The 18,633-nt window shown below is 42.6% G+C and overlaps 1 protein-coding gene across 2 annotated transcripts; it reads left to right on the plus strand.

Moving 5' to 3' along the window:
* The first annotated feature begins 542 nt into the window (after window positions 1-542).
* On the plus strand, window positions 543-17,898 carry IDH3A (isocitrate dehydrogenase (NAD(+)) 3 catalytic subunit alpha). Of its 2 annotated transcripts, none has more exons than XM_055555591.1 (11): window positions 543-642; window positions 5,127-5,189; window positions 7,535-7,618; window positions 9,201-9,315; window positions 10,388-10,575; window positions 11,039-11,172; window positions 12,036-12,138; window positions 12,239-12,303; window positions 13,243-13,327; window positions 13,780-13,932; window positions 15,306-15,342. In XM_055555591.1, exons 1-11 carry the CDS (start codon window positions 616-618, stop codon window positions 15,321-15,323), a joined length of 1,035 nt encoding a protein of 344 aa, XP_055411566.1. In that variant the 5' UTR covers window positions 543-615; the 3' UTR covers window positions 15,324-15,342. The 2 variants fall into 2 exon arrangements, with proteins under 2 accessions (XP_055411566.1, XP_055411565.1); XM_055555590.1 differs by lacking the exon at window positions 15,306-15,342 and adding an exon at window positions 16,356-17,898 and having other exon boundaries at window positions 549-642.
* The last annotated feature ends 735 nt before the right edge of the window (window positions 17,899-18,633 follow it).

Below are 18,633 nucleotides of genomic sequence, written 5' to 3' on the forward strand. Positions count from 1 at the left end.
GCTGGGACGTGGGATGGGAAGCTGGGCTGACAGCTAATAGGCACAAGGAGCATTTTCACAGGTTGGAAAACTGGATTGTGGTGATGGTTGTGCAAGTGCTTACATTTATTGAAAATTACTGCGAAATTACAGCGAGTGAATTTTATTGTATATGTTATACGTATACGTTATACCTCAATAAAGCTGTTAAAATAATAAAACATTTGTGAAACAAGTAAATGATCTATCTCCCTCCCTGAGGTTGTAAACTCCGTAAGAGAAGCTATATCCTCCAAATCCATAAGAGTGACTGGCATCCAGTAGACGCGGAACAAACAGCCCACCTAAACACTGAAATCTATGAATGAAGCCGGAGAGGAAGGACTCTGACCTGAGATCCCCGCCAGCAGCTTCCGGGTCGCTGCTCTGCCCGCCCCCGCGAGACGAGCCCGGCGATTGGCCAGCGGAGCCGGGTGTCCAGGGCCCGGACTAGGAGGGTGCTCGGAAAATCCCCTACGCGAACTCGCGGGGTGGGGCTTCCAGGGGGCGGGGCCAAGAAGGGGCGGGCTCCAGGCGCTGGCTGGGCGGCTGCGCACTACTGCCGCCGCTGTCGCCGGGGTGAGAGGAGTGGACGCGATGGCAGGGCCCGCGTGGATCTCCAAGGTGAGCGCCGGGCAGGCCCGCGTGTGGCTGGCGGGCGTGCTGGGTGCTGGGCGGGGGCTGGCGCGCGGGCCCGGATGGGAAGACGGCGGCGCGCGACTGGCTGGGAACAGACGGAGCCGGTCCTGGCCGCCCGTGCGCCTGGCTCGGTGGCCCGCAGGCGGTGTATAGGCAGCCCCGCTCCCGGAAGGTCGCGCCTGGGGCAGGGACAGCATCAAGGTCAAGGCGGGGAGCGCCGGTCCTGTTCCCGATGAGACCCCAGTGCTACCGCCGGCATCTGTCCCGGCCGGAGCCCAGGCCTAGCGCGGAGCCCGGGAAGGTCACCGGAGCCGCCGACCAGGCTCCACCATACCGACTATTTCCGAAGCTGCGGCCCTGCAGCCTGCTGATCGCGCAGAGTCCGCCTCAGCACGACCCGGGCCTTCCCCCGGTCTCTACTCCGGCCCCGGCCGGGTAACCTCCCTAGCCACCGGCACGTGCGTTGGGCTTGAGAGGTTTTCTCAGGTGAGGGAATCCCGGGGTCATTTTCCTGCCAGATTTTTTTCTCCCTTGGAGCGCTTCCCAGTCTGCTGTTGTAGCTATTTCCCCTTCAAAGGACACAGGACACGTTGCACCTTGGAACCTGAGCACCCAGAGACTGGGAGAGGGAGACCAGCAACGCCTCTCCTTTACCTTGTGTTGGTGAGAGTCCTGTGATCTCACCTTGACAGCTGGGGTGCCTGCCAGAGCTGGAAAGGGTTGCAGACCGTCTGCAGTTCCTTGGTTCCTCAGTGGAACTAACTATGCCTGAAAACGTAATTGCTCAAGGTCACACAGGAAATCCCTGCCAGAACTGGAAGAGGAACTCAGGTGTCTCAGGATTACCAGTTCCAAGTCCCATTTTGCCTGCTGTGTCTGTGGTCAAGGTCAGACAACAAATTATAGGCAGAGGGAAAAATGGGCCCTCAGGTCTCCTGTTGCTTTTAGAGAATGATCCCCTAAAAACCTACCATAAGCAGTTTAATTTTTTCTCTAGAAAGTTTGATACTGTATTTCTCCCTTGCTTTGAGTTTAAAGTGAGGTTTGCATACATTTAATTTAGTGAAAAGTGCTCTACACCGGAATTTAGGAGACTTAGGTTTAAATCTTGGCAATGCCACCAACTGGCCATGTGACCCTGAGCAAATTACTTAACATTTGTGAGTCTTAATAAGCTATCTGTAAAATATCTATACTTGCTTCACAGAGTTGTTGAGGATCGAATAAAATAATGTGAGAGCACCTAATACATATAGAAGCAACACAAAAGTCTGAAGCTCTCCTACCTGTCAACATTCTTATCTTACCGCCTTCAAGCAGACAGTTGGGCATCAGTAGCCTCATTTTATTTACTAACTGGGTTCTGCTTTGTTACCCTCTTCAGACCTGGACTTGTGTGTAATGATAACTTATTTCACATTCACTCCTGAAGGTAAAGCAACTTCTGTGTCATTGTCTAAACAGAAGTCAATCCTTCAATCACTGAGCTTACACCTAACACCTAATTATCTTTGATCAATACATAAGAGTTCAGAATGAGGGACTAAAATAGCTAGTAAAGTGCAAGTAAATTTGTTTTTCCCTTAGTGTGGTCTTGAAGGAAAAAACTATGCAGTAGGTATTCAGAAAGTGTTGGGTTGTGGAATCAGACGATGAGGTTCTCTGACATGGACTCCCAGTGTGACCTTTGGCAGTCATTTGACCTCTGGCAGTCATTTGACCTTTGTGGGCCAGTTTCTCCCTTTAGGGACTGGAGTAGGTGGTGCCTTGGATGCTCCCTTTAGGGACTGGAGTGGGCAGTGCCTTGGAAGTTGACGTCCCAGGATGCTGAGCTGGTTGTGAGTTTCAGTCAAAATAAGTCCTCTATTAAGAGTTCCATTTCAGGTTCTATTTGAAAAAGATCTGTATAAGCTTATATATATATATATATATATATATTTCTTTTTTTTTTCCTAAAGAAGTTTTATTTAGAGAAAATTAAAGGGTTTCTAAAGACCTTTCTGGCTCTAAAATTCTATAATTGTAATGAGGCAGTTTCCCGTTAGCAGGCTTTTATTGAGTACCTGTCATACTTTCAAGAGTGTATTTATATGTTTTTAAGTTGGAGGATGAAGGTAAAAAAGGAAATGAGGTGCTATGGGTGAAGTCACAGGTTCAGTCCATATTCTGTGAGCCTGGTCTTGGTCTCCTTACCTGAAAAGGACTACAAATGCAATCTCCCCAGGCTTTATAAAAAATAAAATGATGTATGTATATAATACATGTAACTATATATGTATATTATACAAGTACAATATAACGTAGAAGACAGTCTGTGCTTTAAAAAATCTTGTTTTACTTTAAGTTCTGGGTGATTTAGATGCAGTACTGCCTTACTTTTAAGGTCACAAAGGAGAGATGACAAATATGGAAAAGACTGGTTAAGAGAAAGCTATTGCAAGTATTGAAGCTGTTTGCTGGAGTGGCTGGGAACTCATCAGATAGGGCGATACTTGAGACTGGCCTCAGTTTTTCCAAAAGTATTCTGAGCACCTACTATGAACCAGGCATTTTCTAGGTACTGGAGATGGAAAAGCAATGAACAAAACATGAAAATCTTTGCCTTGTGGATTTACATTTTAAATCAGTTTGGTTGGGTCTTTTGCCACAAAGACATGGGCCTGTTTTGAGTGAATGTTTTTTGTCTCTTTTTGAAGGGTGGGGAGAAGGACCCACACAAATTTTATAGCATAGCCTTAAAGTGGTCTCCCTTCCTTTCAATAGCCCATTTGCTGGTGGATGAACCACGCTCTAGGGCTGAGTTTTTGGCCAGTGGTTTTGGCATAGCGTATTCTTTGGGTTCATGCCCTATCTTTTATTTTATTTTCAGTCCAGAGAGATAACTAGTTGCTGGGTTAGAGGATACAACCTGTTCTCAGCTCCTTGGCTGTTAGTGTCGCTTTACTGCTGCTGCTAAGTCGCTTCAGTCGTGTCCGACTCTGTGCGACCCCATAGACGGCAGCCCACCAGGCTCCCCCGTCCCTGGGATTCTCCAGGCAAGAACACTGGAGTGGGTTGCCATTTCCTTCTCCAGTGCATGAAAGTGAAACGTGAAAGTGAAGTCGCTCATTCGTGTTCGACTCTTAGCGACCCCATGGACTGCAGCCTTCCAGGCTCCTCCATCCATGGGATTTGCCAGGCAAGAGCACTGGAGTGGGGTGCCATTGCCTTCTCCAGTCACTTTACTACATGCTGATATTACAGCCAAAAGTTCAGGACTTACAAGAACTGTCCCCCAAAAGGAAAACTAAGGATATAACAAATGTATCTTTGCTCATGTATCTAGCATGAAAAAAAGTTAACCTTTAAAACTTTTAATGAATTTTAGTTTTAATACCTTTGGTCTATGTAGCCAATTTCTTTTATTATATTCTGTGTATTATAATGTAATGTGGCTTTATAGTAGTTTTCAAGAACTGAATTATTGAAGTTCGAAATAACCTATTAGAATTTATATTTCTGGTATGTCATAGTGTTAAGTGGAAAAAAGATGTTCCAATGGCAACATCTTTGGGTAGTGGAGTTGGTGGTGGTTTAGTCACTAAGTCGTGTCCAACTCTTATGACCCCCTGGACTGTAGCCTGCCAGGCTTCTCTGTCCATGGGATTCTCCAGGCAAGAGTACTGGAGTGGGTTGCCATTTCCTTCTCCAAATGGGGTTAGTAGGTCACATTTATTTTTTTTTTTATATCTTTCCCCATCCCAGCAATTAATAATAATGATGGCATTACCTATATTATCAGAAGTAGATAATTTGTTTAAAATCTTCATTCTGTATGACGCATGTCAAGATGGTATTCAATAAACTTTGTTAGATTTTTATTACAAAGTAAAATTTCTTAATATTCATGGGAGAAGAATAGGCAGAGTGTGTAACTGGAGAAGCCCTGGAATAGGAGTTAGGAGACCCAGATTCTGGTCTCTTTGTGGTCTCTCTGTGGCTTTAGACAAATCCCTACTCTTTGGACCCATTGTTTCCACTGTATAATGAGTGAGTTGGGCTCTGGAATTCAAGGACGCTGCTGGCTCTTAAAATTAGTGATAGTTTTCCTAGGGTGTGTGTGACCCCCAGATTGATCCAGTGGTCAAGAATGTGGACATAAAACTGTCCAGATCATCTGAGGAAAATTCAGTGTTTGAGTTTTAAAAAAGTAGAGTTTCATTCTATTTTCAACATTGATAAAATCGACTTTAAAAGTACATATATAGTACTTAAATTCTCAAAGCAAAGGTAAACTGAAAATTTTGGTTTTCAAATCCAAGAGAGCTTGCTACGTTGAGCTAATACATGAGAAAAATATTCCTCGGAAATTCCTGAATATATCTGTGTGAGCTACAGCATTGTCAGCTGTCAGAGACGGTGCCATGTCTGCCTTTTAACACTATGTGGTTAATCTGTACATGACATTTCTTTGTTGATATTAAATGTAGGTCTCTCGGCTGCTGGGGGCATTCCACAACCAAAAACAGGTGACCAGAGGTTTTGCTGGTGGTGTGAGTATAATTATGTCTTTTATTTTTTCCCTTTTAGAAGTTTCTCAAGAAAAGTGCTCTAACGCATTTATTATATGGCATTTAATCTCCATTTATTTAAAATTGGGGAAAAGTGGCCATACTTATACATTTAAGTTACTGATGAACATGTGTAAATCGATTAGGTCACTTGTACATTTTAAAAAAGATTGTATTATAGCTGGCTATATAAGCCTGTTGAAGGAGGCTTGTTTAAAAATAGAAATTACCCTTGAGCCTGTTACTTTATTTCACAATCTCATTTGGATAAGACAGTTTTTTTCCAAACTAGTACAAGTTGAGAGAAAATTGTTGAGAAGCTTCAAAACCTGCTTCGCATTTTTATTTTGTAAGCTTCCCTGAAAACAGTAGATTGATCACCAATTAAGAATGCCTCAAATATCTATAAGCCCTATAGGCTTATATGTATTGATATGTTCCTTACATAGTCTTCATAGACTCTCCTGTTAACGGATCATCTGTTTCTCATTAAATCTGCTGCTTTTAGAATTCCCTGCATTAGAGTTGTGTGCTTTAAAAACTGATACCACATTTTTAGAGCATTCTAAGACTGTGGGTCAGTGACTTCCTGTATGTTTTTATTTTACCTCCTTTTTACAGAATCTGATTTGGATTCATAATTCCTATACTCCCATATAACATCTTACCCCATGAGGTATTTATAAGAGCATAGTACATTTTTTTTTTTTTCCATTTACTTTCTGAACTCTGGAAGTAAAGTAGATTTTTCTGGTGGCCTGATGACATTTTGTATTACATGTTGGGAGAACAGGAAGAAGAAGCCAAAGGGGTTCTTTTGGCTCTGCTTTTGCTACAAAAGATGCAGAAAGAGGCTTGTTAGCATTTCAGATGCATTCTGAAAGCTAATGAGATGATCATTGCTCTCTGCTATTACTTAATTTTCAGGTTTTCCATTAAAATTTATGTTATCCTGGTGGGAAGGCGGTTATATTTGAGAGAAATAAGAGAAACTAATTTTTAAAAAAGCATCCTTCCATTGTATAGCTAAATTCAGAAATAATTAGTCCACCTGCTTAGGGAGCATCATGTGTGCTTGCTGAGTCCTGTCCAACTCTTTGTGACCCCATGGGCTGTGGCCCACCAGGCTGCTCTGTCCATGGGATTTTTCCAGGCAAGAATACTGGAGTGGGTTGCCATTTCCTTCTCCAGGGATAGTCCCAAGCCAGGGATCAAACCCTAGTCTCCTGCATTGGCAGGCAGATTGTTTACCACTGAATCACCTGGGAAGCCCGTTGGGCAGGATCACTGGAAGCTAAAAGACCAGGGAAATGAATCAGTGATTTTTTTTTTTTAAATCTAAGTTTTTATTTTTTTAATTCTTAGAGAAAATTGTTTCCATCCTAGATTATTTTGTCTAGCTTAACCAAACCAGCAGAGGCAACTAGAACTGAGAAATGCCAGGGACCATTGTCTGGGCCAAACTTCTAGGTAGGGGAAAGTCCACAAATAATGACATATTTAGTTTCCACATGGAAGCCCTCACTTAAATCCTCTCATCATTTCCCTTTACATTTTTTTTTTTTTTTCCCCTGTGTTTGAAATGCTGGCTTTATTCTATTTGAAGCCTTTGCACTAAATCACTGATGTTACATTATAGATCACTTTGCCATTCAATGTGTGATTCAGACATTGCAGGCATGATCACATACCATATTCTTAATGGTTCGAAATGAACTTCACTGGGCTTATTTGGATTACTGCTGTCATTAGGGGCCAGTCTTATAAAGGAACTCAGGAAAACAGACCCTCTCTTGATGTGAAGTCTGATTTTCTGTGTGTCAAAATAGACCACAGTGCTACTCTGGAGGTATCTGAGAGTGTTTTATAAGACTGAATGAGTTACATGAGAAATGGAAATTTCTAGCCTCCTGTTGGAGAGGAATATGTCTGCCTTCATAGGAAACCCTCTAAATTTTAGTGAGAGAACCCTGTTGAAATGTTTTGCTCTCCTTGGCTTTACAGACTTGAACAAAGTGGTCTCTTTGTAGTTTGTCTGAAAAGAAATTTCACTTGGGAAGTTAACTTGGTAGTTTATTTTTGTTTTCTCTGGAGAGCATTGCTTAAGTTCTTTTTGAAACCTCTGGACTCAGCTAGGAAGTAGAGTTGTGGCATCTCTTGATTCTTGCCTCCACTTTGATGAGCTATCGGGAGGTAGGTCTGTTTTCTTAAAAGCATTTCTTATGAGTTAAGAACCCCTAAACTCGATTTCTTTTTGAACGATGTTCTTTTTTTAAACCTTCCAAAATCAGTTCTGACTGTCTCCTCTGATGATTTCTTATATTCAGGTTAAGACAGTAACTTTAATTCCAGGAGATGGAATTGGCCCAGAAATTTCTGCTGCAGTTATGAAGATTTTTGATGCTGCCAAAGTAAGTGGGCTTACATACTTTTGATAATAAATTGTACAAAAGTTTTCTTAGCCATTTGGAGCCTATGAACTCTTAGGATGAATTGTGCACGTTTGTATGGAGTTGGCGAGGTCTCGCATTAAGACTTCACAGATTCTGGCTTGAAGAGCGTTGTTGCTGCCGTCATTGTGAACGGTTTAAGCTACTGCGCTGGCGTCAGTTACGTATAAAGGAATCCAAGTAGTGCTGTAATTTTTATGCATTTTTGAACTCTGCCTCGGTTTAAGGTCTTTAAGTCCTGCCAAGTCACCTGTCTCCCTCATTCTACCTTCTTCTACCTTCCTGCCAAAAAAAAGAAAAAAAAGAAAACAGAATAGATAGTTCAAAAAACTATTGATATATAGGCGATTTTGAAAGGTTTTTTTTCTGGTGTGGTAATACCAAATATGAGATATTATTGTCAAATAGTCTATCCTTCAATGCAGGTAGATATTTAAAAGTGGGAATTTAGGAAAGTTGGATTTTGTTTGACCTGATGCTTTATTATTGCTATTTATAGCTGCTAGGTGAAATAATGTATAAAATTAAATAAGTGGTTAATTTTGATACCAACAGATAAAAGTCAAGGACTTTGATTTATTTATGCTGAATATACATTGTTTTTCTATATGCATTTCTAATTAAAACTCCTACAGAGGAAATGATGCTTATGCAAAAGTGTTCCCTGAGGGAGCTGAACTCTGCTCACTCTCAGCTGTGCGCTCCTGGTGAGCCAGGACCAAGTCTTGCTCTGGTTCCTCTTCCTAGTGCGTTCCCTGTTGGCTGTCAGCTGTGTGTGTACACAATGAAAAGTGTGGGTGAAAAGAAAGGATAGCACTGGTTTATACCTTAAAATTCTTGCCTTTATAGGTTATATAATATTTCTTTTTTTTTTCTTAACAGCTTTATTGAGATTTAATTCATATACTGTTCAGTTCATCATGTAAAGTATGCAGTTCATTTCATTCATGGAGTTGTGTAATTATTACCACAATCTAATGTTAGAACATTTTCATCACTCAAAAAGAAACCCCATACTCATCAGCAGTCATTCCCCATGACCCTTATCTCTCCCACCCTACCCACTCCCATCACCAGCCCTAGGCAACCACTAATCTACTTTCTCTCTCTGTAGATTTGCCTATTCTGGACTCTTCATATAAATAGAATGTTAAAATTACATGATTTTTATTATTGGCTCTTTGCACTTAGCATAATGTTTTCAAAGTTCATCCACGTATCAGTACTATGTGATACTTCTACGAATCCTATTTCTCTGCTCGTTACGATATTCTCATTATAGCACGCTAAGAGTCATTGTGAAAAAAAGAAATGGGCAGGTGGCAGCTAGGAGTGATGACTGGACAAGGGTAATGTGGAGAATCCCTCTGGGCATGCTGGAGAATGACATCTCTTCTTGCATGCCAGGAACTTTCTGGACCTTTACTGTATGTGTTTTCACCAGTTGCATCCAAAGTTGAAGAAGTCTGTTTATAGCTGCAGTGTGAATGTGAGTCACATATAGTTCTTTCCAGTTCACTGTGCTCTGTGGTGTGGCATCTAGGCACCTATTCAGTGGGAGGAGCGAAACGTCACCGCCATTCAAGGTCCGGGAGGCAAGTGGATGATCCCTCCAGAAGCCAAAGAGTCCATGGATAAGAACAAGATGGGCTTGAAAGGTAGTGCTGATGTGATATGATCGTTATTATTGATTTCTGTGACAGGTGTTGTATTTATCTCTACCTGGGTTTATCTTTGCATGATTTTTACATTTTTATTAATTTTAGCTTATACGTGCTCCAGGCCATGATTCAAAACACTGGCATGTGACAGATTGGAGTTAAGCACTAGGGAGGTGGTGTCATAGGATTGGCTAATGTCAGGGACATGATACAGTGCTTGGTCCTCAGTCGGTGTTCAGTGCAGTTGATATTCCAGAAAGCTTCACTGAGGAAATTTCTTCCATATCTGGATCTGAAGCAGAGGGTCAAGTTAGAGGCAGAAAACATTTTTACAGGGTGTGTAGCGTGTGCTCACTGCTGCCTGAGAGTGACCAGCTATGCGTGGGCTCATTTATGATGAAGAGGGTATCAGACTTAGAAACAGAGCCCCTGTCTGTCCTTTCAAATGATGCTGGTAAAAGTGTCCCTCGTTTCATGAAGCATGTGTGTTAAACGTGTCACACAGCTACTTCATGTCCAAAGAAAGGATCCTAAATACAGCTCTGATGGAATGGTGGAAAAATGAAAATTAGAATTTCAAATACAGTTGGCCCTCCATATCTGTGCATTGTGCATTCATGAATAACATGAACCAACCATGTATTGAAAATATTAAGAATTCCAGAAAGTTCCAAAAAGCAAAACTTGAATATTTCCACTGGCAACTATTAACATAGTCGTTTACATCGTGTTAGGTACTATAAGCAGTCTGCTGCTGCTGCTAAGTCGCTTCAGTCGTGTCCAACTCTGTGCGACCCCATAGATGGCAGCCCACCAGGCTCCACCGTCCCTGGGATTCTCCAGGCAAGAACATGGAGTGGGTTGTTAAAGGAGGATGTGTGTAGGTTACATGCAAATACTGTGTCATTTTATAAGGGACTTGAGCATCCATGGATTTTGGTATCTGCTAGGTCCCTTCCCCTTCTCGATGCTGAGGGACAAGTGTCAACATTATGAGCTTGGGTTTATAAAGAAAAAGAAAAGACCAGAATGTATTTTGTTGTCATCTGCATATTCTTCTTTATTATAGGCCCTTTAAAAACACCAATAGCTGCTGGTCACCCATCTATGAATTTATTGCTGCGTAAAACATTTGACCTTTATGCAAATGTCCGACCATGTGTCTCAATCGAAGGCTATAAAACCCCTTACCATGATGTAAATATTGTCACCATTCGAGAGAACACGGAAGGAGAATACAGTGGAATCGAGCATGTGGTATGTTCATTTGGATACTTTTTCATTTTTAGTTAGGTTGCTTTCTGTGTACTTGGGACTGTTGTTCAAATTCCCAGGTGAAAATATTTCCCAAAGACAGTTCCCTTTCACTCAGTGAGGAGTTGTGGGTATTTGTCTTGTGGCCTCAAAAGGATGCCTGGGGGAGGGAGCGTGGTGCTTCAGGGCACAGGCTTGGGAACTTGTCCTCTGTTTGAAGTTTGAATCCTCAGCTTCATGGGTGACCATCTCTGTACCTCGGTTTTCCTCATCTGTGCAGTGGAGCTATTATAGTATGTGGCTCACTGGGCTGGGGTGAGCATGACTAACCCTGCCGACATGCCATATGCATGATGCTCGCCTTGGCAGCTGGCGCCGTGCAGGCCTGGCACAGGTGGTGTTGTCTGCACACACCAGCAGTCTAGAGCCACACCCTCTCAACAAGACAGGACTTCCTCTCTTTCAGATCGTGGATGGAGTTGTGCAGAGTATCAAGCTCATCACCGAGGCAGCGAGCAAGCGCATCGCAGAGTTTGCCTTTGAATACGCACGGAACAACCACCGGAGCAACGTCACGGCCGTGCACAAAGCCAACATCATGTGAGTCCCAGTGGGCGGTGCTCCCTCCAGCTGTGTGGGTGCCAAGCAGTGGCAGGGCTTGCTTTTCCTCTCTGCAGCTTGCTCACTGCTTCCTGATAGTTCTGGAAGATGGCCTTGCAGCCAGTCAGAGGGTCGGGCATTGCTCCTGTGTCAGAGTCTCCTATTTAATGTGTTTCCTCGGGTGGGTGATGAACAAGTTTGGAAGGAGCAGGAATTCCGGTCCCGGCAGTTTAAGGGAGGGGAAGAGAAGGAAGCCAGAGAGACCAGATCCTCAGATGAGGTGGCCAGTTAGCTAGTCACGTCTATAAAAGGGCAGTCGTTCCTGTGTTAGGAGGGGAATAGCAGGAATGTTTCTGAAATGGCCACCTGTTCAGGAGCTTAAAATAGTGCTCATAGTGCTAATCTGATCCGATGTATCATTCTAGCAATTTGAATTCTCCTCATCCCTAGTGCAGTAAAGGCTAACTCGGTGTGTTAAGAAGCAGGTTTCCTAACCTAAGAAAAGTGTTGAGCATGTACATAGTAAAACTATTTAAATAATTGAGTAAGTTAACCTTGTTAAGGCAATTTTAGCATTTCCTTATTAATAGATATTTCTTAATTCTTGCTAGGTAACACTACAAAAATATAGTCTTCTTCATTATGATCAAACTACTTTACATTTTATACCCTTCTGTGCTTCCAGAAGTATCCCAGCATTTAAATTTGCATTTTACTGATTGCCCCCCAAAATTTTTTTACTGTAATTGAAATCAGACATCTTGGCTTCTGGAACTTGAGTTTCTTGAACTTTACTTCTCTGATTTGATCTTTCTCTCTTTGCAAGTCTTTGCTTTCAACAATTTTTATTTGATTAAATACAGGCGAATGTCAGATGGGCTTTTTCTGCAAAAATGCAGGGAAGTTGCAGAAAACTGTAAAGATATTAAATTTAATGAGATGTACCTTGATACAGTATGTTTGAATGTAAGTATATATTCACACTTACCTGCTATGTTTTGTGGTGTATAGTGTGTACATGTGGTGCAGTTTTTGATTGCTGAATGCACAAATGCATTTTTTGTAGATGGTCCAAGACCCGTCCCAGTTTGATGTTCTTGTTATGCCAAATTTGTATGGAGACATCCTTAGGTAAGTCTGGCTGCACCCTTTTAGCCTACAGTTTATTTATAAATGTTCTAAAATAAATTGTGGCTTAAGAATTTTAATCAAGGGTTATAAAAAATAGCGTTTGTTAGAAGATATGAGTTGAATTCTGATAGTGCAGGTGGTGATAATGGTTACATGTTGGGTAGGTTATTCCTTTGTTCATTTGCCAAATTAGCTCTGGACTGTAGTTCCCTGACCATTAGTTCCCTCTTCCCACTTTACAGATATTTTATTGGTTGGTTGGTTGATTTCAGTGTTTTATCATGTATAGCTAGGCAGGTGGGTGTTCATTTTTACAAGGTTTTTTGGGGGTAACTTTTGGCATAATTTCAGACTTACAGGAAAGTTGCAAGAACAGCACAAAGAAATCCTGTGTACTCAGCACCACATTCACCAAATGTTAACATTTTTATCAGACTTACTTTATTACTCCCTCCTTCCTCCTCCTCATTTCTCTGTCTCTACACACATACATGCTGGTGGCCAAATGGTGCTTTTGTAAACCCATCATTCCTTTTACGTCTGTTAGTTGGCATTCTACTGTAAGGATAGCTTTTCTTTCTGTCTGATTTGTTTACTGACTTACCTATGTCAGTCTGGACTCTCGGCTTCTGTCTTACTCAGCGGTTCTGTCCCTCACTATCGTCACTGATATTGGTGCTTAGATCGCACAGACTTGGCCAGTGTCAGTCCCTCGGAGCCGTGTCTGTGCCCTCTTGACAAAGCCCCTTATTTGCTCTCTGGCACAGTAAGGTGTTTCAGGCTCATCCTATATGTTCCTGACTAGTCCTGAAATCAGCTGTTTCTTCAAGGAGCCCAAGGTTCTCTTAGTGGAGAATGGTATGTAAAGATAGAAGTCTGACCACTAGGTGAGCTGTTTTGTTTTTCAAAATGTCCTTTGAAATGCTTTTGTGCCCCCAGTGACCTGTGTGCGGGATTGATTGGAGGTCTTGGTGTGACACCGAGCGGCAACATCGGAGCCAATGGAGTTGCAATCTTTGAGTCGGTAAGGACCCTGGTGACACCTGAAGCTGAATTCAAGTCAGAGTGACGTGAGAACCCAAGAGGGATTAGCTGCATAAATATCTGTTAACTCTTGAGTTTTTCCAGTTGTCAAAAGAAAGTGAAGCTTTGTTTAGCTTTTTGTATAAGCTCAGTTGATTCATTCATTTGCCTCTGGTTTCTTTTGTATCCTCATTATTTATTGTGTTTCCTTCCTCAGTTAAAATATTTTACCAGAAGTTCACTGGATAAGATTGTTTGTTCATCTTTTTATACTTAAAAAAAATTACTTTAGCTCTTCATTTTTCTGAGGCTTTATTTCTAAAACCTGTGTCTGGATAGCTGTTCCGTAGCTATTTTCCATCAGAGAGGAAAGCTGATTAAGAGCCCAGCTTCCCCGGAGGAGAGCTGTTTGCTTCTGTCCCCCTTCTGACTGCCCCACCCCGACCCCCGCAGGTTCACGGGACCGCCCCGGACATTGCAGGCAAGGACATGGCCAACCCCACAGCCCTCCTGCTCAGCGCCGTGATGATGCTGCGCCACATGGGGCTTTTTGACCACGCTGCGAAAATTGAGACGGCGTGTTTTGCTACAATTAAGGATGGAAAGGTATCGGTGATCTTGCCACACTTGGGCTGGGTGAAATTCATTTCCTCCTTGGGTTTTGTATGTGAAGGACAGATGATGGTTCTTCTCAAGAGGGCCAAAGGATTGGACATCAAGCAGGCATTCCTAATGCAGGCTCCCTGGGTGAACTCAAGGGGTGTGCACATGTTGCATCTTCTGAAGGGAGGACCCGTGTGTTTCATTAGGGGAGGGTTGAGAAGCACCGAGGCAGGGGCGTCAGTGTGCAGTGGGAAGGACAGTGATGTGGGGGTCAGAGCAGGGCAGACCTGGTTATCCTGTTGCTACCCATGGGGTCTTGGCTAAGTCCAATAATTTTTCTCAGTAGCTTTTTCCTCTTTGCAGCAAACATCTCTTGCATACATTATAAGGTATGGAGGATATAATAAAATAAGGAATAAAGTAAGGTCTCAGACCTCAAGGAGCTGGAAATCTAGCAGTAGACACAGATGTAGACGTGTCTGTAATAAAGTGGTGCTCTGTGTTACTGTAAATGCATCTGTGGTATAAAAGTAATATAGAAGGTTTATAGATGTATTAATGGCTGATACTTGAATACTTACATGATCTTATACTCTTTATATATATATATATAATCTCAGCAAATTTCTACTACTCTGTGGCATAGATACTGTAATTAAGCCCATTTTAGAGATGAGGGCTTCCTACGTGGCGCTAGTGGTAAAGAACCCACCTGCCAATGCAGGAGATGCAGGTTCGATCCCTGGGTTGGGAAGAGCACCTGGAGGAGGGCATGGCAACCCACTCTGGTATTCTTGCCTGGAGGATCCAATGGACAGAGAAGCCTGGCGGGCTACAGTCCATGGGGTCTCAGAGAGTCAGACATGACTAAAGTGACTGAGCACATAGATGAGCAAGTTTGTCCAAGGTCTCACAGCTCCTAACTGGCAGAGTTGGGGTTCACACCTAGTCTGGCTCTTACCCAACAAGCTTCACTGTTTCCATAAGAGGTTGTGGCCCGTGGGAGGTTGTGATCGATTATTCTGAAAGTGGGAGAATGGAGGAGATCATGGCTTTACAAGGCTGGGCCCGAAAGGCTGATCCTTAGCCTGAGATCTCTTCATTTTTTTCAAGTTATCATTTTAAAAAAGGACAAAGTGCACTTAATACAAAATTGACTGCTTTAATAATTTCTGAGGTGCACAGTCTATTGGGTATTAAATACCCAGTATTTTCACATTGTTGTGTGACCTTCACCACCATCCATCTCCAGACTTTTTCATTTTCCTGAACTGAAACTGTCCCCATTAAACAATGATTTCCGTATTTTCTGCTGTTGCCTCACCCTCTGGCGAGCACCGTTCTACTTTCTGTCTCTATAAATCTGACTGCTCTAGGTACCTCACGTCAGCTGAATCACACACTTGTACTGTTCGGACTGCCTTACTTCACTTAGCACAAGGTTTGCTGCTTATTTTTTAAAAAATTCTGTACTTTGAAATTTCTGTGGCCAAAATATAAGAAACCCAAGCTTATTTTTGACAGTCTGATATAGTCATATTGAAGGGCATGTGCTTATATATATTTTTTGTTCTGATGCTGTATTAGAGAAGCTACTCATAGAACCCAGCAGAGAGATGCCTAAATTACACAGTAGGCTCTTTAAATTGCATAGGATGTGATGAGATGAGAGAATTAAATATATTGAGTTCTGTTTGGGAGTAAAGAGCGTAAGCTGGTAGAAAACAGGGGAAATGGGAGGATTTCTCTCCTAAAGAGGGGAGTTGAAGAGTTAGTAATTTAAATACTTCCCTAGTATTGGTTTCTCAGCCTCCCCAAATAGGTCAAAACGTGTTTTTTAAAAAACAAACTTAAATTCCCCCAGAGATTTATGTAACCTCTTGTTTAGATTTGCTGTCAATGAAATGTCCATGATCAAATGCTTCCTTAGAATCTATTGTACAGATCAAGGGAAAATTTTTGGAAAGCATCCCTCCTCCCTTTGGGGTGAGAGCATCTTCTTTTGTTTTTTAATTTTGGCTGTACTGGGTTTTTGTTGAGGCATGCTAGTGGGGTTCTCTCGTTGTGGTGCGCAGGCTTAGCTGCTCTGCAGCTCCTGGAATCTTAGTTCCCTGACCAGAGATTGAGCCCATGTCCCCTGCACTGGAAGGCAGATTCTTCACCACTGGGCCACCAGGGAAGTCCCAGGAGACTTGCTCTTGTTCTTGCCGTGTTTCTGCATACACTATCCAGTTAGCTTTTCCAAGTCCGCCTGGGGTAGGTGGATGGTGGTAGAGCCTGTCTCACTTTGAAATGAGGAACTAAATGAGAGAGTAGCCAGGTAACTCACTCAGCCGGTGTCTCACTGAGGACTTTAAATAAAAACGTTTTTTACTTCAGTTTAACATGTAGGTACATTTTCTGTCTTTGCTTTTTCCTTTTCTCAGAGCTTAACCAAAGATTTGGGAGGCAATTCAAAATGCTCGGACTTCACAGAAGAAATCTGTCGCCGAGTAAAAGATTTAGATTAAGGCTTCTACGGACGGTGTCTGCATCAGTCACTCCTAGGGGACGCCACATCAGCCTGTGTTAGATACTCCCATTATGTATGCATTTATGCATTTGTTGCTTGTTTCTTGACAGAGTACATTTTTAGACCTGGCCTTTTTTCTTAAAATCTGTGCAGAGGCTGCAGGTAATGTCCCTAGGCCTGCTTTCAAAGGACTTCTTCCAAGTGCTTGTTTTATTTATTAAACGTCTATCTGGTATACATTTTTTTGTAAACTCTCAAGTGAACTGTTATCATTTGCTGTTGTTAACCATTTTATGCTTCAGTTAAAATAGTTTTTCTTTCACTGTAAATATGATACAGAAATACTAAGAGAAAACATCTAACTTTTTAAAGAAAAACACTGATATTCTTGGTTTACGAAAAATATAATGGAGATAAAGTAGAATGTTGGCATAATAGCATGAGAGGATATTCTTATAAAACTAAATGGGCACAAGAGAAATTTCCTGGGAAAGTTTACATCAAAAACAGTGAGTATTTCTTAGTGATATGGAAAGTAAAGACTAATTTGTACTTTACATGAATTACTGAGTATAAATAAAGACTTCGGATCGGAGAAATATATAATGAGAGATGTAATTTTTGTTCATAGGATACGGGTAATATATCGGGTATAAAGACACAAGTGGATTGTGTGTTCAGTTATTTTTGTTATCTTGAGATTTACTGTTCTTGGTAAGAGCTTTTAATGAAGTGAAGGGGTGGTCCTTCCTTTTCACTGGACGTATATCAAGCATGGTGCCTACACAGCCCTCGATCTCCTGTCCCTTGTTCCCTTGGGGGACCCTGACATGGACCTGGGAGCAGTCCCTCTTCCGCAGCCTGTCTGTGTCTGTCAAGAAGTGGACCACGCTCCCGCTGATAGGGCTAACAGGCCTCACCATATAAATTTTGACTGCAATTGAGGAACCTGGAGTACTGGCTGTTAATTTTACATTTCACTGGCTTCTCCTTCCCCAAAGCACCAAATCACCACCCTCTGCCTCAGCACCACCAGGGAAAGAGGAGCTGCAAACTCAGCCTGAATTGACTTCACAAAATCGTGCCACCCTGGGGCTTGGCTTAGCTTTTGACCTTCAGGCACCTCCCCATCCTTCCTCCAGTCCTCACCTTTAGCATGATTTGTCTTTAATCTTCAGAAACTGAGTCACTATTTTCATGAACCCTTTGGTCCAAACCGAAGGCAGCTCGTCCCCCTTGGCCCTTGTGTAACGTCTCCAGCCTGCGGCTTTACGTTGTCACAGGGGGTTTTAACCACAACCAATACTCCTGTCTGGGTCCTTTTTTGAAGCTCGTAACCAGACAAATAATCTTATATGTATTTTACTCTGTTTAAACTGCTGCTGCTTCTGTTTTATTGAATTGTGCTAATTATCGGTGACCCTTCGGTTTACACAAATAAAGAATTCCCAAACGAATTGAGCTGTATGCTTTCCTCTACCCAATTAGATGCCTTGTTTCATCTTGGCTCAGCTTGCTCCTAAGGATGGCTGCTCGAAGTATTCAGAGTGGGCAGAGGGGGCATGGTGGTGACAGACTAGCACACTTTAATGAGGACATTCCCCTTGACCCCCTCCCTCACCTTTGCTTATTCCAGGGCACTAAAGGTCACTCGTATACCTATCGCACACTGTCCTGTGGGCTGAATACCCACCACTCTGGACTCATCTGTTGCTCAGTTGACAAAATCAGGTGCTTGTTGACAGTTCTGTTAAAAAGTTTAATTTCAAGTTACACATTAAATACAATCAAATAGGCAGCAGCAGTTTTATTAAGCATCAGAGTCAGTGGGCATGTGCATTGACAGAACGCCTGGTAATGGGATGATGGGAGCGGCAGCAGCCAGTGAGAGTCCACAGTAGGCCAGCCCGAGAGGGGAGTCACAGCTGAGCGCTTTCCCGGCCGCACACTTCATCCAAGCCGTCTTCCCTCTCCTCCCTCCCCTCAGCACCCAGTCGGCCTCCAGCTGGCCGGTGAAGTGAGCTAGCAGCGTGTTAAATCTACCTGAAACTAAGGTCCCAAACTCAGCCCTTTAGTTCTGGGAAGGAGAGCTAATCTCGTTGTCACCTGAACAAAAAGCAGTACTTAAAACTGTCCACACATGAAGCTTCTCGGGATTGTTGGCTATTGTTGATGTAAGGCCTGGCAGATAC

The sequence above is a fragment of the Bubalus kerabau genome, chromosome 19, assembly GCF_029407905.1.
Source record: "Bubalus kerabau isolate K-KA32 ecotype Philippines breed swamp buffalo chromosome 19, PCC_UOA_SB_1v2, whole genome shotgun sequence".
NCBI classification, from domain to species: domain Eukaryota; kingdom Metazoa; phylum Chordata; class Mammalia; order Artiodactyla; family Bovidae; genus Bubalus; species Bubalus kerabau.

Bases quoted from the DNA above. Each gene is read 5' to 3' on its own strand.
- IDH3A (XM_055555590.1), top strand. From the start codon at position 616: ATGGCAGGGCCCGCGTGGATCTCCAAG. The intron at 12,139-12,238 runs GTAAGTATATAT...CATTTTTTGTAG, and splicing joins TTGATACAGTATGTTTGAAT to ATGGTCCAAGACCCGTCCCA. The intron at 13,933-16,355 runs GTATCGGTGATC...TCCTTTTCTCAG, and splicing joins CTACAATTAAGGATGGAAAG to AGCTTAACCAAAGATTTGGG.